The sequence below is a fragment of the Hyperoodon ampullatus genome (assembly GCF_949752795.1).
Source record: "Hyperoodon ampullatus genome assembly, chromosome: 1".
NCBI classification, from domain to species: Eukaryota; Metazoa; Chordata; class Mammalia; order Artiodactyla; family Ziphiidae; genus Hyperoodon; species Hyperoodon ampullatus.
In genome coordinates, this window is record NC_136914.1 from 229,554,536 (window position 1) to 229,573,770 (window position 19,235).

At 52.1% G+C, this 19,235-nt stretch overlaps 1 protein-coding gene across 2 annotated transcripts in view; it reads left to right on the forward strand.

Annotated features, from left to right (window-relative positions):
* KNDC1 (kinase non-catalytic C-lobe domain containing 1) overlaps positions 1–19,235 on the forward strand; it is a gene marked incomplete at both ends in the record, with an annotated part of 57,274 nt that continues 38,039 nt past the window's right edge. For both annotated transcript variants that reach the window (XM_079704965.1, XM_079704966.1), the window contains 3 exons: positions 1–102; positions 6,285–6,483; positions 6,759–6,817. In XM_079704965.1, the coding sequence (XP_079561091.1) occupies positions 1–102; positions 6,285–6,483; positions 6,759–6,817 (360 nt within the window). The remainder of the gene's footprint in view (positions 103–6,284; positions 6,484–6,758; positions 6,818–19,235) is intronic.

Here is a 19,235-nt window from a genome sequence, read left to right on the forward strand (position 1 = left end):
ATGCAGGCCATGGACGCTGCCGCGGCGGATTTTTACGAGGAGGACGGCAAAGATTTAGACTTCTACGACTTCGAGCCGCTCCCCACTCTGCCGGAGGACGAGGTGAGCCCCCAACCCGCGCTGGGACCCCCACCGTTCCCCACGGAGGGGTTCGTGGAGAGTCCCCAGGCCCCCTGCCCCCGGGCCAGGTCCTGACAGCAGGGGGATGCCAAAGCCGTTCTCACCATCAGCACCAGCCTTTAACGTTTTCCACCAGAGGGGACAGGACCGTGGGATGCCACCTGGGACAGCAGCGGGTGGGCTGTCACTGAAGAAGTTGGCGCCCTGCGGGGGTGGGCTCCGGATTACAGCTGTTGGGGGGATGAGCGTGGGGGGCGCTTAGCGGCAGGGCCCGGGCACTGTGTTCCTCCTTGCGGAGGCCCTAGGAGGTCAGTGGAAGGCGCCGGGCAGCGGAGCCCAGTCAGGCCAGACTGTTCAGGAGCTGGGGGCGGGGGAGGCCCCCATGACTGAGGGCTGATTCCTGCCCATAGAGGACAACAGTGGCCTTCAGTCAGGAGCCCAAGTCCTGAGCCCCCAGCCAGGGTGCAGGGGGCCAGGGTCTCTGTCACATGGGGCTTCTGGCCATTAACTGGGCCACTTTGCCCGCGACTCTGTCAGAGACGCCTCCCCACCCGCCTGGGTTTGTCCCTGTAGCTCTGGCTTCCCCGTAGTGCCCCACAGACCGTGGGTTGGGGTCAAATGAATAAACTCCGTGGCCCTTGAACAAGCCAGTCCCCGCCACACGAGAGGTGGCCCCCAGAGGACACAGCTGCTCCCAAGAAGACCCTCTAGTCTCCCAAGGCTGGGGGTCTGTGCAGATGCCCGTCCCAGCCCCTAGCAGGTACAGGCGCCCATCCGTGGGGTCTGCTGGCGCCGTGTGCCCTTAGCAGAGCGCTGTTGCAGTGCTGCCCTCTAAATGACAAGACCCTCCACGTGCCCACCTGGCCAGGCCCGCCAGCGAGGCAGACACAGCCAGCCCCTCCTGGGCTAGAGGGGGTTCATAACAGCTGAAGCTGCGGTCCCCAGGTCCCTGGCCCTCAGATGGCCCCCGCCCACTTTCCCAGCAGAGCTGGTTCTGAGGACAGAGGGGCTCATGTCCTAGAAGCAGCCCTTCTGGTGGCAGAGTCTGTTGAGGAGGCTGCTGAGGCAGTGCCCCGGGGGGCGGGGGCTGCCTTTCCCCCCGCCCTCCACCCCCACCCCGTGGCCTGGATTCCACGAGAGAGAAGGCTGCGGAGAGGAAAGGCAAGGGAATAAAGAACCCTGTGGATATCTCCATGGCTTTGATGGAGCAAGAAAGGGTGCTCCCAGCCCTCAGCCTTCAAACACTCCCCCCGGAAGGATGCATTTCTGAAGTGTCTGTTGGGAGACTCATGTCCCCCCCAAATCACTCTCCAAGGCAGACGCAGATGTGGTTCTCCACATGGGGCCTTTCTGCACTGGCTGCCCCGCACTTCCAGGGCGTCCTCCATGCCTGGCACACCGAGCCGGTGACTGATGCCAAATAAACAGGACAGGCAGAGCCGGGATTTGGACCCAAAGCCTCAATCCCGAGCCCACCATCTGTCCTGCGGCCGTGCCCTGAGGCCGCCTCCTGGTAACAGTGTCCCCAGCGCCCCTCGGGGCTGGAGCAGCCCGCAGCTGTGCACAGTGCATGGGGCCGGGGGTCCCCATCATCCTGTGGCCGTCACCTCCAGGTGAAGTGGGACGCCACCTTTGTAGTAGCATCCAGCCGGGAAGCTCGGGGCTCCTCAAACTTCTCGCACCCTCCCTGGCGAGAGGCACTGCCTTTGGGTGTGTTCTCGTGAAAAAGGAGGAAAGTCCCTGCTTCCTGCACACGTTGGGTGTGGTTGGTGTTGAAGGTTTTAAATCCCCGCCAGGGACATGTGACTGCCTGGCACAGCGTTGTGTAGTCAGGTTGTATCCGAAAAGCCATCCTGCGTGAGAGGAAGGAGGGCCGTGCTGGAGGAGCCCCCGGAGGGAACCGTGGCCAAGGACAGAGGGCAGTTTCCAGGGAGGGACGGTGGGTGCCAGACCCAGGACTGTACAAGCCACGTGAGACACAGGCATTTGCTGGTTATACAGCTCGTTATATCACCTGACCACAGTGAGTGAGCTCAGGAAATAGAGCTCCTGGAACACAGGAGCCCCTGGAACGTCCATGCCCTGTTGTGACCCCAGAGAAAATCCAAATTGCTGGTGGACACATGAGAAAACGTTTGACTTCATTATTATCAGGCAACACAAAATACACCCGCTGCGAAAACCTTCCCACACGCGCCAGGTGGGCGAGAACCAGAAAGCCGGACAGTGGCCCGGGTCGGCGGGGAATGGGTGGTAGCGGCCGTGCCTCTCTGCCAGGGTGTAGGGCGGATGGAGTGGACCAGCCTCTCTGGAAAACAGTTTGGCATCCGATAGTGGAGAGGGGAAGCCTGCACTTTTGTCCCAGCAACTTCAGTCTGGGCACCTGCCCCAGAGACACATGACCCATGGGCGACGACGCATGAGCACGAGAACTCAAGGCCGAGACCATCCGGGGGGCGTGCTGAGGGGGCTGGCACCGCCCAGCAAGGTCCTGGAGGTCATAGCCCGCCCGGTCCCTGGCCTCCTGCAGGCAGCACCACTGCATCGGTACAAGCGAAGGCCGGGGTGCGGATCAGGCAGACCCCAGGCCATCGGGAGGCAGGTGGTGCCACTGGCCTGCAGGGGCCTTCAGGGGGCAGGGCGTCTCCCAGTCCCCAGACTCCCCCAAGGGGAGTCCAGCAGGGCATCTCCCCAGCATCTGTGGGCCGGGAGCTGGGCTGGGCCTGGGCATCTGAAAGCAGATGGGGAGCATTTGAAATATGCAGAATGACCCATGGGTCCTGTGGCCCCCACGTGGCCCTGGCTCGCAGTCTGCGTCTGCGGGGCAGAAGCTCCTGCATGGCTGGCGTGTTGCCGTCACTGGACAGCGGCCTGTGGCAGGAAGCCAGCACTGCCCTCTAGGACCCAGACTGGCGACAGGGGCTGCCCTGGGAAGCCGCGTCCTCCTGCCTCCCAAGCCCTGCTCCCAGCCAGGATGGGGGTTCAGTCAGTGCCCACACAATTGCAAGGGGGGCCCTCTTTCCTGCCCGGGGTGGTCTCCCCCTCAGATCTCCCCCCCAGAGCCCACCCAGGCAGCGCCTTGCTGGGCAGTAGTGAGGGGTGAGGTGCGAGCTCCGGTAGGCTTTCTGGGTCTGCCCGGAAGGCTGGCTCTATACCCAGGAGATGGAGCTGGCCGGCAATGACCAGGTCAGGCCATGTGGGCAGCGGCAGGAGGGAAGTCTCCCCAAGCCTGCAGCAGCCCCTGGTGGGTGCCCGGAGGCGAGGCTGGAGCACAGCCATCTGGAGGAGCCTCACTGGCTTTTCTGTTCGTAGCACGTCAACACACACACACACACACACACACACACACACACACACACACGTCTGTCTCGGCCCGTGAAGCCCCTGCCGGCCTCCAGGCACCGTCCCTTTGAGTGTGGATCGGGGCCTCATGGCATGAGGCTCAGGGCCCACGGGGTAATGAGCTGCCCCTCTGGGAAGAGCACAGGCTCCCATCGATCAGGGCTGGAATTTGGGGGCAGGTGGTGGACTGAGGGGGCCTAAATGGCCAACACCTGCTTCCCGGTCTCTCCCTGTCCTCGTCTTTGGCCCATCAGCCAAGGCGGCCCAGCACCCCCGCCTGCCCTACTTGGGCCGTGGATTCAGGCAAGGAAGGGTCATTCTTCCTGCCTGGGCCAGAGCAGGATGGACCAGGGGGGCAGGCTGCGGGTCCCAGAGGGAGGTGACCGCAGGCGCAGTGTCCGGGATCGGTCATCATGTGGCAGGACCTGCCCCGGGCGTGTCGGGGGCCTTCCTGGAGCTTGCTTCCGCTGAATCCCGCCTTCCCCTTGTAACAGTGGGGTTTCAGAGGAGCTAAGACCAGTGAGTGGAGGCCTTAGCCACACGGAAGCGATGACTCAGGACCCACGGAAGTTACCCCATAGAGTCACGCAGAGAGTCCCCCCAGCGGGTGCTCCCCATGAATGGGTGCAGGTCTCCAGCTTCCCCGAGGAGTTTCCACCTCACCAGGGCATCTTTCTGCTGGGCAGGGGCAGCAGAGGCCTGGGCCTGAGCAGGAAGCCGTGCCATGGTTCTGCCCTGGGCCCCCATCTCCTGGCAGCACATCTGTCACAGCTGCGTGCCAACAGCCAGTGGAGGGCCAACGAGGCCTCTGTAGTGGGACTGGCTCACACCCTCCTAAATAACCAAGCCCACGGGGTCCTCGGGCTGTTCACTGTGCAGGCCTCTGTGTGTACGCGTGCAAGTGTGTGCATGTGTGCACACGGTGCCCAGGTGTCTCTCTAACCAGGCCTCGCGGGCATCCCTGGGAGCCTCGGGCTCTGCTGAGTCGTGAGGGGTCCTGGGTGGGGCAGAGAGGCCCCCAGGTGGAGCCAAATCAGGAAGACCTTTTATCAGCGAACCCGGGGAACCCAGCCGGGAGATTTGGAAGCTGAGATTTCTGGTTCACGAGCCTCTCTGCCGCGCCAGTCTAATCGTGTGCTCTGCTTTTTGCTGTGCCCCGTCCACCCTCCTCCCAGGGTCAGTACAATACGGGAGCCCAGCAAGGGGCTCTCTGCTCTCAGAGCCGCCTTTTCCTCCTCCATCTTAACCACCACCCCCCAAGAGAAAGAGCTGGGAGGGCCCAGGAGGATGTCATTGAGCCCCTCCCTGGACTCAGAAGGAACAGACGTGGGATGAGACTAGTCACACGGGCGGACCTGCTGCATGCCCCTCCTGTAGCCCCCGCGCCGCCCCGCACACCACGCGCTGCTTGGCCAGACACACACACAGCGGCTGCTCACGCTGCTGCTTTCCTTCTGGGTTTACACTCTTCATCTCCTTTGCTGTGGTCAAGGCCCCCGTGCAGTACAGGTGGGAGAAGTTCAAGGGCAGGAGATGGTAGGCTCCTTTTAGGACCTGGCAGCTTGGCTACACGTGAGAACATCCTGTGTGCTGGGAGGATGGAGCAAGGAGGCTGGAGGGAGAGCTAGGTGGGGGGGGTGGGAGCAGGGGCACCTCTCTTCTGCAGCAGCCCTAACTCATCCCGACCCTCCACCCCCAACTCATCCCGACCCTCCACCCCCAACTCACCCCGACCCTGCACCCCCAACTCACCCCGACCTCCACCCCCAACTCACCCCGACCCTCCACCCCAACTCTCCCTGAGTCTCCACCCTGCCCTCCGAGTCTGCTCCCCCAGGCCCCAGCTCCTAGCCTGGCTCCCTCAGTCCCCCTCCCCTCCTTAGGCTGGTGGTGCGTGAACACACAAATCCACGGAGCTAACCAGGGCGTCAAACAATGGGTCAGAAAAGGGCTGTGAGGTACAGGGTGTCTGATGTGTGAGCCTGTGTATTGTGTGCACCCATTGATGAATGTGTGCATGTGTGACTTGCGTGAATACATGTGGGCACGTGTGTGGATGTGTGGGTTTTGCGTGCCTGTGCATCAAAGTTAGTAAGTAAATGTGTGAGAGCTGTGTGCATGTTGGCGTGGGTCCGTCTGTGCACACACGCCTGACAGATTGTGTTCGCACGCTCTGTGCACACGTGTGTGTGAGTGAGTGTGGGTGGCACAACCACAGCTGAGTCAGACCTGGAGGTGGAGCCCGCTGTGTGGGCGGCCTCAGGGTCTAGCTGTGCAGGAGCCACGTGACCGTGTCCTCCACGTGCACCACCCGGAGCCGTTGTCCAGGCAGCTCAGCAGCCGTGGTGTCAGGAGCATGTTCGCGTGTCCCGTGACTGTCGTAGGCTCACGTCACGTTCACTGGGCTGGCGGCTCCCCGCGCACGGCTGTGCCTTCATGGCAACAGCTCCGTCTTCCCTCACCTGCTCACAAGCTGAAAAGGTGAGGCTCCCTGCATACCCACCGAGGTCTGTGTGCTGAGCCCGTGGGGCCGGGCCAACGGCGGGGGGCCGCACAGTCTGGGACCAAGGGCAGGCTGGGCAACACCTGCTCCAGCAGCAGCTGACGGTGCAGCACGTGCTCTGCGGCACCTGACGTGGGATGTCGTCTGGTGGGGTTTCTTAAGATGTTGCCGAAAACCTCGTTCCAGACATGGAATGAAACGTTGCGGCGTGGCGTCTGCTTCCCGGGAGTTGTCTGGACGTTGGGGGCCGCGGGGGCCTGTCCCCAGGCCTGCTACCCCTCTGCTGGCGCCCGCAGCTCAGCCCAGGCCCGTCTTGCAGGAGAACGTGTCCCTGGCCGACATCCTCTCCCTGCGGGACAGCGGGCTCAGCGAGCAGGAGGCCTGGGCCGTGTGCCTGGAGTGCAGCCTGTCCATGAGGAGCGTCGCCCACTCGGCCATCTTCCAGACCCTGTGCATCACGCCCGACACCCTGGCCTTCAACACCAGCGGGAACGTGTGCTTCATGGAGCAGCTCAGCGGTGAGGCCCGGGCGGGCGCCCGCAGGGGAACGTGAGCGCAGAGTCGGCCTGAGTGGACGCGGGCCCCCCGTGGGCCAATGGTCCCGGAACCAGGTTTCCATGGTAACCTGCTGGTACCTCCGCCCCTCCCCACCGCTGTGGGGCTCGGGACGCACTGGTGCTCGCAGCTCCCCATCCCCGGAGAGCCTGGAAGCCTGTCTTCCCCAGTGACCCGGGTGGGGGGTAGTGGGAAGGGAGGGTCGCCGTGTGACCCGGCGCCTTCTCTTCCCACCCAGACGACCCCGAGGGAGCCTTTGTCCCCCCGGAGTTCGATGTGACTGGGAACACCTTTGAGGTAAGCGGCAGCAGGTGGGCCAGTGCCCGGCCCCCCTCCGACCGTCACCCGGTGGCGGTGAGTGCCTGCGGTCGGCACGCCCACCTCTGTCCCCTCGGGTCCCCAGCGACTTGGCCACAGCGATATCCCGCGTCCAGCCGCATGCTTCTCCCTACAGCGCGTGGCGTTGTCTGAGTGCGAATTTACTATATTTAAGATGTTAAAAGCGCCTGAAATGACCGGTGGTGACTGACGGGGGTCACAGCTCCTCTGAGGGATTGGCAGGGGCAGCTCACGGCCCCGGAGAATCACCCACGAGAGTGAGAGGCAGCCACGCCTAGAACCGAGGCCTCCAGGGCCCCTGGGCACCCCCAGTGCAGCGAGGTGGGCAGGGGGCCTAGAGAAGGGAGGGGGCCCACTCCTGCTGCTTTCACTTTCTAAAAAGAGCCTCCTGCTGCGTCTTAGCTTCTGGAATTTCCTTTTATGTGATTTCCCTAGACTCCTCCGCACTGGGTGTCATGTCCTTCGTGGGGGGAGGCCTGTTGGGGTCAGTGCTGCTCCGCGTGGCCTCCGCGTGTCCAGCGAGAGCTCCCAACGGGCCGGCGGGGTCGCTTGCAGAGCAGGGCAACTCTTACCTGAGGGGCTGCCTGAGGTGCGCACCCACCAGCGCCCAGAGACCCCTCACCCCCTCCTGCGGGATGGGTTCCGCTGGGATTGCCAGGGGTTGCGTTCCTGTCGGTCAGGACAGTGGGCTTGCAGGTGGTGGCGTGGGGACCCCCTCTGTGGGAGAGCCCATTTCTATCCAGTTGCTCAGCTTTTCTGCCTGTATTTTCGTCCGTTTTGTCAGGACTGCAAAAGCCATGTCCACCCTGTGTCTCACTTCCTTGAAGGCAGCGGTTCTCAAACTTTTTGGTTCTTGGAACCCTTTACACTCCTAAAAATCACTGAGTGCCCAGAGAGCTTTGTTTGTGTGGGTTGTATCTGCCAGCACTCACTGTATTACAGGTTAAAACGGAGAGATGTGGGCTTCCCTGGTGGCGCAGTGGTTGAGAGTCCGCCTGCCGATGCAGGGGATGCGGGTTCGTGCCCCGGTCTGGGAAGATCCCACATGCCACGGAGCGGCTGGGCCCGTGAGCCATGGCTGCTGAGCCTGTGCGTCCGGAGCCTGTGCTCCGCAACGGGAGAGGCCACAACAGTGAGAGGCCCGCGTACCGAAAAAAAAAAAAAAAAAAAAAAAAACGGAGAGATGCGTAAAAAGTCTACCTGTTAATTCATTCAGTGACAGCCGTAAACCCACTGCATGCTAGCACGTATAACATACTTCCGTGAGAAATAACAGTATTCCCCTCCAAAGAAAACAGTGAGGAGAGTGGCATCGCTTTACATGTTTGTAAATCTCTTGAATGCCCGGCTCAACGGAGGCCTGGGTTCTCATGGCCGCGTCTGCATCCAGTCTGCTGTGACAGCATAGGCCCGCGGCCCTGGCAGCCTCCACGGCCTGTTGCTGGGAAATTGGCCTCTGGAACCACGCTTTGAGAAAAGCTGCCTGAAGGCATCCTCTGATGGAAAAAAAAGTTTCTCATTTCTAAAATAGTCAAATTATTGGTGTTTTCTTTCACTGTGTTTTTTTGTGCCTTAAGAAACCTTGCCAGCCTCAAGATCCAACAGATATTTACTGACATTTTCTACCAAGAGCCTTAAAGTTTTGTTCTTCACATTTAATCCGCCTGAGGCTGATTTTTAAAAAATATTTATTTATTTATTTGGCTGTGCCAGGTCTTTAGTTGCGGCAGGTCTTTTAGTTGCAGGATCTTTAGTTGCAGCATGTGGGATCTAGTTCCCTAACCAGGGATCGAATCAAACCCAGGCCCCCGGCATTGGGAGCGTGGAGTCTTAACCACTGGACCTGCAGGGCAGTCCCGAGGTTGATTTGTAATGTATGTGAGGCAAGGATCCAAGTTCATTTTTTTTATATGGATAACCGTTGCTCCCAGCTGTTTGTTGGCTGGCCCCGGTACACGCCACCTAAGCCATATACACCCCAGTTTCAGACAAAAATGGGTCTGCTTCCCGGGCCTCTGCCCTAGTCCATGGCAGTCTGCCCACCCCTGCACTAAAGCTGCGTTTATTGACCCCAGCTCCGCCACGAGCCCAGCATCTCACAGCGAACGTGCCCGGTCCCTGTTCTTTTCAGAAGCGCTCTGACTATTCTTAACTCTTTATTCTTCCATAAATTTTAGAATTAGTGTCAAGTTCCAGGAAAAGCTCTGCTGGCATTTTGACTAGAATGGCTCTGAATGTGTAGGTCAGTTTGGGGAGAATTCATCCCCTATAGTATGTTATACATGGTATTCGTCTTCATTTATTTAGCTCTAATTTACTGTGTCAGTAACATTTTAAAACCTTTATTGTAAGTTTTACTTGGATATCCTTTACTAGTTTATTCTCAGGAATGAGGTATTTTCTGATTCTATTCTAAATGGGTGGTCATCTTTCTAATCACATTTTTTTGCTTTTTGGGGCAAGTCTACAGAAATGCAGTTCACTTTAACATCTTAATCTTACATCAGCCATCTTGGTAAATTCTTTTATTATTTCTGATAACTTATAGAGTCTTTTAGTTTTTCTGTTTAACTGATCAAATCACCAGCAGAAGGTGGCAGGCAGTGTTGATCCCGCTGTCCAAAGGCTTGGTACCAGGTTCCCCTTCCAAGTGTCCTGAGTGGGCCTGGAGCAGCGGTGTGACGGGGTCAGTGATTTCTCCACGATCCTAAGAGAGCTCTTCCCACCTCCCCACCCTGGATGACATTTGCAGCGGCCCCCTGAGGTCCCCGCTGTGCCAGAGGGATGGGGTTCTATCAGGAAATGCTTCGGCATACTTAGAAATGATCATGAAGATGTTAATGTCTCCCTTTTTTATTTTCTAGCATTAAGTCAACCTTTCCTACTTAGAGAAACCTAAACTGGCTGTGTCCGATTTTTTCTTTACACCGTTGCATTTGATTGACTAATGCCTACTTTGGGTCTCTGTGTATTTTTCTCGAGTGGACTGGTAGTTTTCCATTCTGTTGATGTTTTTGACTCATGTGAGCCATCAGGACTATCCTGGCTCTATGTAAATGCCCCCGCTTCCTTTGCCGTGTAATAGTTTATGTAAGAATGGGATGGTCTGTTCCTTCAGAGTCTGGTCAAACTTACTTATGAAGCCATCTGTTTCCTTGGAGCAAAGATTTTTAATTGCTGCTCTATTTTTAATAATTATAGGATTTATCTGTTTTGTATTTCCTATTGAGTCAGCTTCTTGGTAAACCATATGTTTCTAAAAATTTACCCATTGTTACCTGTGTTTTTAAAGTTGCAGGTGAGGTCCTTTCTGAATCACTGCGTCATCGTAGGCGCCTCTTCCACTCCTTGGATAATTTATTTGTACTTTCTCTTGCCAGCCTTGACGAGGGGGTGGGGTTATATATTTTCTTAGCTTTGTCGACAGAAATAATCAATAACAATTCATAATAGGAAAGGAAAGAGTGTTATGTGAGCCAGACTGAGGACTATAGCCTGAGAGACACAGATTCAAGAAGCACTTGAATCATGTTCCCCAGGCTACAAAATGGGGAAGGCTTATAAAGGCAAAATCCACAAAATTCCTCAAGTTGTTTGTCAGGAATTAGGATTGGAGCTGCAAGAAGTAAGGGTGCTGGTTAAGCATGATTGGTTGGGGTCTGAAATGGTGGCATAGTTACAAGGAGAGACTTGAGACCTAAGGTTGTGGGTGGCAGCTGCTGGCAGATACTGTTTTGAGAACGGCCCGTGGTGTCATTGAGTCTGATAGGGTCCCGAATGCAAGTTCTCAGAGACGCAGGAATGTGTCTGAAACCACATCCACAGCAGCCACCTGGCTCCATCCTGGATGCCTGAACCACAGTTACTCCATTTTGATTTTTAAATATATCCTTTTCTTTAACGTTAAAGCAGTTGTACAATGTGTGTTCAGCAGGGCTTAAGACAGGCTGCTCTAGATGAATGGATAAAGAAGATGTGATATATATGCATATGTGATATAGGTATATATGTGATACACACACACGCAAACATACACACACAATGGAATACTACTCAGCCATAAAAAAGAATAAAATAATGTCCTTTGCAGCAACATGGATGGACCTAGAGATTATCATGCTAAATGAAGTACATCAGAAAGAGAAAGGCAAATACTATATGATATCACTTATATGTGAAATCTAAAATATGACACGAATGAACTTTACAAAACAGAAACAGACACACAGACATGGAAAACAGACTTGTGGTTGCCACGGGGGAGGCGGGTAAGGGAGGGGTGGATTGGGTTTGGGATTAACAGATGCAAACTATTATATACAGGATGGATAAACAACAAGGTCCTACTGTATAGCACAGGGAACTATATTCAATATCCTGTGATAAACCATAATGAAAAGAATATGAAAAAGAATATATATATGCATAACTGAGTCTCTTTGCTGTACAGCAGAAATTAACACAACAATGTAAATCAACTGTACTTCAGTAAAGTAAAATTTTTAGAAAGACAGGCTGCACGTGAGTGCAGCTAACATGGCAGCAGCGAGCACACAATGATTTGCCCCCAGAAGGACTTGCCGGGCCTCCTCTCTGCACCCGTCAAGTCCACCACCTTCCAGAAGCCTTCCCAACCAGTGGATCCCGTGGGGATTTCTCACCTCTCTGATGTCCTGTAGCCCTGATCTCCTTAGCAGCCCTTCGTGTAGTGAGTGCTGAGTGAATGTCAATAATGAGTGTAATTACTGTTATTAATATTATTAAATGACGGTTATTCCCTTTGCCCTCCTGGAGGACAGGGACATGTATCTTAAAAAAAAAAAAAAAAAAAAAAAAAAAAGACAGGCTGCTCTGACCAGCACAAAGTTCAAGCCAAATCACGTATGAGCCAGAGCGACTTCCCCAAACCTCCATACGTGAAAGTTTCTTCCAGCAGCTTTTCAAAGAGCCCACCTTGTATGGTGTGAGGTCTCCTGTCCCATCTTGGTTTCTTCTTCTCCATCAATTCTGCTCTTATGTTCCAGTCTCTTTCTTCTTGTACTTGTTTCGAGTTCAGTGAGTTTTCCTAACTTGAGTTGGACACGCAGCTCATCAGTCTGAGCTTTTCTTCTTTGCTAATATTAGGGTCAACACCTAAAGCTAAGAATTTCCCTCCGAACACGAGTTTTGCCACATGGCATGTGCAGTATCGTTCACTTCTAGGTGTTTCTTTATTTTGTTAAAAAAAAAGACTTTTTGACCATTTTAAAGTCTTTATTGAATTTGTGACAATATTACTTCTGTTTTCTGTTTTGGTTTTTTCGCTGCGAGGCATGTGGGATCTTAGCTCCCTAACCAGGGATCAAACCCACACCCGCTGTGTTGGAAGGCGAAGTCTTAACCACTGGATCATCAGGGAAGTCCCTCTAGGTGTTTCTTTATTTCCCCTGGGATTTCTTCTGAAAGAATGGGTTGGGTTTTTTCTTATTTTTTATTGTGATACAGGCAGACCTCACTGTATTGCACATCACTTTATTGTGCTTTGCAGATACTGAATTTTTTACAAACTGAAGGTTTGTGGCCGCCCTGCATTGAGCAAGTCTGTCGGTGCTATTTTCCCAGCTGCATTTGTTCACTTTGTATCTCTGTCACATTTTGGGATTTTCACAATATTTCAAGCTTTATAATTATTATTATTAGATTTGTTATGGTTGTCTGTGATCAGTGATCTTTAACGCTGCTATTGTAATTGTTCCACGGCACAGTTTACTGACAGATGCGGTGTGTGTCCTCACTGCTCCACCGACCGCCCATCCCAGTCCCTTCCTTGGCCTCCCTGATCCTTGAGACACAACAGTATTGAAATCAGGCCAGTTAGTAACCCTGCAGTGGCCTCTAAGTGTTCCGGTGACAAGCAGAGCCACAGGTCCCTCCCCGCGCGTTGGGCCGTTCGGGTCCTCTGTCGCTTCGTCACTTGTCCTCTTTGCCGAGTTGTCTGTTCCTTCCTCTGAGGTGTAGACGGCGCTGTACCCCTCCCTTTGAGAGAAAGCGAGTCCAGCAACGGAAGGGAGCCGCCATCCACTCTGCGAGTGACAGAGCTCCCGGGTGGAGGGGCTTTCCCGGGGCAGGGACCCCACCTGCTGCAGGGTGTAGAGACAGCCAGGCCCACGACAGGCAGGGAGCAGTGATGGGGGCCACGCTCAGGGGGAAGGGAGAGACTGTCCTCGGCGGGAAGGAAGGGTGCTCCGCCTTCCTTTTTAATGCTTCCTGTCCCCGGAATCTTCCTATCATGGCACGTTTTCTTCTCTGAGTCGCCGTAATTCCTAGCGGGTGGTTGGTGACTTTCCCTGTTGCTCCTCCCATGGGGCAAGCAGGTCCTTCTCGCCTCACACCTGTGTCAGCGTGGGCGCCAGTGCCCCGATCCCGGTGTTGGCACCGCCCATGATTCTGGGGTCCCCGCTCTGTGCTCAGATGGCAGCAGAGCAGGTGAGATCCTGCCTCACGGGCTGTGGTCCACAGGGGGGCCCCAGTAGGGTTCACAGGATCACCACTATGGGGGCTTCCAAGACAGGAATTAAAGGAGGAAAGACCTCGAGGGCCAAAGACGCTGGTGTTGGCCAGAGTGTAGTGGGCAGTGTCATCTGACAGCCGATGAGAAGTTTGTTTGCTGAGTTATTTTCAAACTAAAAGAGATGGATGGATGGATAAAGGTGGACAGAGACAGAAAGATATAGATACGGATACAAAGAAAAGTAGGAAGGAAGGGAGGGAGGGAGGAGAAATAAATGTGGGAGGCGGATGGAGAGGGGATGGACAGATGGATGGAGGGATGCATGTGTGGGAGGGTAGACGGGTACCAGTGTTCCTGAGGGGACAACAGGGTGTGGAGGGCAGGAGCAGACGCCCTGGTGCAGAGCCAGGTTTCACCCTCAGGGCTGTGACTTGCTGGGGGCCTCACTGCTGCGGCCTGGCCTGCAGGTCGGGGCCCGTAGGGTCTGCCTTTCCTTCCACCCCCAGCACCCAGCAGGGCTCCCAAACCAAGGCGTCTGCCTGAGTCTGTGCAGCAGCTTGACCTACTTTTGGCCCCTTCAGGAAGCCCTGGGCGCTCGCTCCATGGGGACCCAGACAGAGGCCCTGGGTGCGGAGGGCGAGATTAGCGTGTGAGGGTGGGGAGCAGGCTGCCGTCCGCCTGGGGACCGGGGCGGGGGTGCCAATGTCTCCCGGGAGAGGCTGGCAGTGGCCCAGGGGCCCGGCCTCGTGCACAGGGAGAGCAGACAGACTGCGGGCCGTCAGGGTGGGCACCAGCCGTGTTCATAGGGCCCCGAGTGGGTAGCCGGACACCCTCCTGAGCAGGCTGGCGTTGTCTGTACGTGACGAGGTTGTGGGCCTGAGAGGTCAGGGGCTTCAGTGGAAAATGATAGAATAAAAGACTGCAGAGGTCAGCGGAAGGCAAGATACATCCCCCAAAGTACGTAGCTTTCCTTTGTGTTGGTAGTTACCAGTTCAAGAGGAAATGGAAAATGTCCCACTTATAACAGCCACGACCACAGAAAGCCTGGGAGTGAACATGGCAGGGAGGGTTGAAAGTGCACAGCAAACCGCTTTTCTAAAGATGAACAAACAAGGCGCGAGAAAATGAGCAGACGGACCCTGTCCCTAACACTAAGTATTTTTTCCACCTTTACTGCGACAAAACTGACATTTAATGTTGTGTAAGTTCAGGGCCTACAGCCTAATGATTTGATATACTTAACATATTTCAAAACTATTTCCCCGTAGGGTTAGTTAACACCTAACACCTCCACCACTAATTACCATTTCTTTTTGGTGGTGAGAACATTAAAGGTCTACTCTCTTAGGAACTTTGAAGTATACAGTACAGTATTGTTGACTGTAGCCACCATGCTGTGCATTAGATGCCAAGGACCTATTCGTCTTGTAACTGGAAGTTTGTGCCCTTCGACCAGTGTCTCCTCATTCCCCGCCGCCCACAGGCCCCTGGCAACCTCCATTCTACTCTCTGTTTCTATGGGTTCAGTTTTTTAGATTCTACATGTAAGTGCGGTCATACAGTATGTCTTTCTCTGTCTGACTTACTTCACTTAGCATAATGCCCTCAACGACCATCCTTCTTTCTTGCAGCTGAATAATATTCCATTGTGTATATAGACCACATTTTCTTTATCCATTCACCCAAAGACACTTAGATTGTTTCCATGTCTTGGCTTTTGTGAATAATGCTGCAGTGAACATGGGGGTGCAGATATCTCTTCGAGAGCCTGATTTCATTTCCTTTGGATATACACACAGAAGTGGGATTGCTGGATCATATGGAGGTTCTATTTTTAATTTTTTGAGGAACCTCCACGTTGTTTTCCACAGTGGCTGCACCACTTTACATTCCCACCAACAGTGCACAAGGGTTCCCCTTTCTCCACATTCTCACCAACACTTGTTATCTCTTGTCTTTTTGATAACAGCCATTCTAGCAGGTGTGAGATGATATCTCATTTTAATTTTGATTTGCATTTCCCTGATGATTACTGAGGTTGAGCATCTTCTCACGTACCAGGTAGTTATTTGTATGTCTTCCTGGGAAAATGTCTATTCAGTTGCTCTGCCCATTTTTAAAAAATAGCATCTTTTTAAAAATATTTATTTATTTATTTATTTGTTTGGCTGTGCCGGGTCTTAGTTGCAGCACACGGGATCTTTAATTGCAGCATGCGAATTAAAAATTAGTTGAGGCATGAGAACTCTTAGTTGCAGCACGTAGGATCTGACCATTGGGAGCGTGGAGTCTTAGCCACTGGGCCACCAGGGAAATCTCCCTCTGCCCATTTTTTAAAAATTTATTTATTTATTTATTTATTTTTGGCTGCATTGGGTCTTTGCTGCTACACGTGGGCTTTCCTCTAGCTGTGGCGAGCGGGGGCTACTCTTCGTTGTGGTGCTCTGACTTCTCGCTGTGATGGCTTCTCTTGTTGCGGAGCACGGGCTCTAGGCGCGTGGGCTCAGTAGTTGTGGCTTGTGGGCTCCAGAGCACAGGCTCAGTAGTTGTGGTACACGGGCTTAGTTGCTCCGCAGCATGTGGGATCTTCCCAGACCAGGGCTCAAACCCGTGTCCCCTGCATTGGCAGGCAGATTCTTAACCACTGTGCCACCAGGGAAGTCCCTCTGCCCATTTTTTAATCAGATTATTTTGTTGCTCTTGAGTTATGTGAGTTCTTTATCTACTTCAGATATTAACCCCCTATGAGGTAAATGGTTTGCAAATATTTTCTCCCATAGGTTGCCTTTTCACGTTATTAATTGTTTCTTATGCAGAAGCTTTTTAGTTTGATGTAGTTCTATTTATTTGTTTTTTCTTTTGGTGCTTGTGCTTGTGGTGTTATGTCCAAAAAAATCATTGCCAAGACCAATGTCAGGGAGCTTTCCCCCTGTGTTTTCTTCTATGATTTCTATGGTTTTCAGGTCTTATGTTTAATTCGTTAATCCATTATGAGTTAGTTTTTGTGTGTGGTGTAACATACAGGCCCAGTTTCATTCTTTTGCATGTGGCTGTCCAGTTTTCCCAATATCATTTATTGTAGAGACTGCCCTTTCGCAGTAAGGGTTCTTTGCTCCCTTGTCAAATACTAGTTGACTGTATATGTGTGGTTTTATTTCTGGGCTCTCAATTCTGTTCCATGTGATGGTTTTTATGCCAATACCATACTGGTTTGATTACTAGAGCTGTGTAATACACACACCAGGAAGTGTGATGCCTCCAGCTTTGTTCTTTCTCAGGATTGCTTTGGCTATTTGCAGTCTTTTGTGGTTCCATACAAACTTTTGGATTTTTTTTTTTTTTTTTGCTATTTCTATGAAAATGCCATAGGAATATTGATAGAAATTGCATTCAGTCTATAGATGGCTTTGGGTAGGATGGACATTTTAACAATATTAATTCTTCTGATCCATGAACACAGGATATCATTCCAGTTATTTGTGTCTTCAACTTCTTTCATCAAAGTCTTATTCTTTGCAATGTACAGATCTTTCACCTGCTTGGTTATATTTATTCCTAAATATTTTATTGTTTTTCCTAAATATTCTATTGCTTTTGATGCTATTGTGTGTGTGATTATTTTATTTCTTTTTTAGATATTTCATTGTTAGTGTATAGAAATGTAACTGATTTATGCATGCTGATTTTGTATCCTGAAATTTTACTGAATTTGTTGTTACTAAAAGATTTTTGGTGGCATCTAAGATTTTCTATATATAAGATCATATCATGTGCAAAGAGAGACAATTTTATTTCTTCCCTTCTAGTTTGGTTGCCTTTTATTTCTTTTCTTGCCTAATTGCTCTGACTAGAACTTCCAGTGTGTTGAAAAGGAATGATGAGAGTGGGCATCCTTGTCTTGTTCTGAACTTAAAGGAAAAGATTTCAACTTTTCACCATTGAGTATGATGTTAGCTGTGAGTTTGTAATATGTGGCCTTTGTTATGTTGAGGTACATCCCTTCTATACCCAGTTCATTGAGAGTTTTTACCATGAAAGGATGCTGAATTTTGCCAAATGCTTTTTTCTGCTTCTATTGAGATGATCATACGATTTTTATGTTTTATTCTATTAATTGGTGACTCACATTTGCTGATTTGTGTATATTGACCCATTTTTGCATCTTAGGGACAAATCCCCCTTGACCGTGGTATATGATCCTCTTAATGTACTTTTGAATTTCGTTTGCTAATATTTTGTTGAGGATTTTTACATCTATCTTCATCAGGGATATTGGTCTGTAGTTTCCTTGTACTGTTCTTTTCTGGCTTTGATGTCAGGGTAATGCTGGCCTCATAAAATGAGTTTGGGAGTGTTCCCTCTTCTTCAATTTTTGGAAGAATTTAGGAAGGATTGGTATTAATTCTTTCAATAAATGTTAGTAGAATTCACCAGTGAAGTCATCTAGTCCTGGGCTTTTCTTTGTTGGGAGGTTTTTGATTTACTGACTCGATCTCCTTACTAGTAATAGTTGGTTCAGATTATCTATTTCTTCGTGATTCAGTTTTGGTAGGTTGTAGGTTTCTAGGAATTCATCTATTTTTTCTAGGCTATCCAAGTTGTTGGCATATAAATAGTGGTCTCTTATGATCCTTTGTGTTTCTGTGGTGTCAGGTGTAATGTCTCGTCCCTCATTTCTGATTTTATTTATTTGAGTCCTCTTTTTTTTTCCCTAGTTAGTCTAGCTAAAGGGTCCACAACCAAGACAGAGGTTTGTCTGCCTCTCACCTGACACACAGCTGGGCAAGACTCCTGCCAGGTCCCTTGGCATATGTTGCTGGATCCCACAGCTCCCACAAAGGCAATTTTGTCTGCAGATGGATGCCAAATTGTTGTTGAGGGGGATACAATCTAGGGACAGCCATCTTGCTGACATCCAAGTATTTCATCTTGTATGACGTTGGTCCTTCCCAAATTCTGCAACATCAGTGCTGTTACAATAAAATTCCAGCCTTTTGGGGTTTTTATTTTTTAATGGGAATGGGGGAACCTATATATATATTTTTTAAACCTGACAAATGTGAAAATAATCAAACATTTTTTGGGAAAAAATGGAGGGCCATTCATCCACCAGGTATGAAAATGAACTCTGGGGAATTCCCTGGCAGTCCAGTGGTTAGGACTTGGCGCTTTCACTTCGATCCCAAGTTGGGGAACTAAGATCCCACAAGCCACACGGCTCAGCAAAAAAAAAGAAAGAAAGAAAGAAAGAAAGAAAGAAAGAAAGAAAGAAAGAAAATGCACTCTGAAGCTATCACAATTAAAATAGCACAGTAGCACAGTCTGGACAGAGGAAGAGACACAGAGTAAGAGCAGGGGAAGCCAGCCAGAGCCTGGAGCCCTGGGGAGCTGAGGGCAGCAGGACGAGGGTTCAGGATGGAAAGAGGGTGGGCTCTTCTTTAACAGTGTGGGAGATGGAGGTGGCTCTCCATCAGGAAGGAGACAAAACCAGATCCCTGCAGCGCGCCAGCTCAAAGGTTCAACCCACAGGGATTAGAGCTAGATGCTTTAAAATTATAAAAGTGTTGGAAAAAGCAGAAGTAAGCTGTTTTTATTGTCTTGGGCTAGGGAAGTTCCTCTTAAGAAGCCAATAAAAAAAATTATCCAATTTCACAAATTAAACATTAGGATTGGGCTTCCCTGGTGGCGCAGTGGTTGAGAGTCCTCCTGCCGATGCAGGGGACACGGGTTCGTGCCCCGGTCCGGGAGGATCCCACATGCCGCGGAGCGGCTGGGCCCGTGGGCCATGGCCGCTGGGCCTGCGCGTCCGGAGCCTGTGCTCCACAATGGGAGAGGCCACAGCAGTGAGAGGCCCGCGTAATGCAAAAAAAAAAAAAAAAAAAAAAA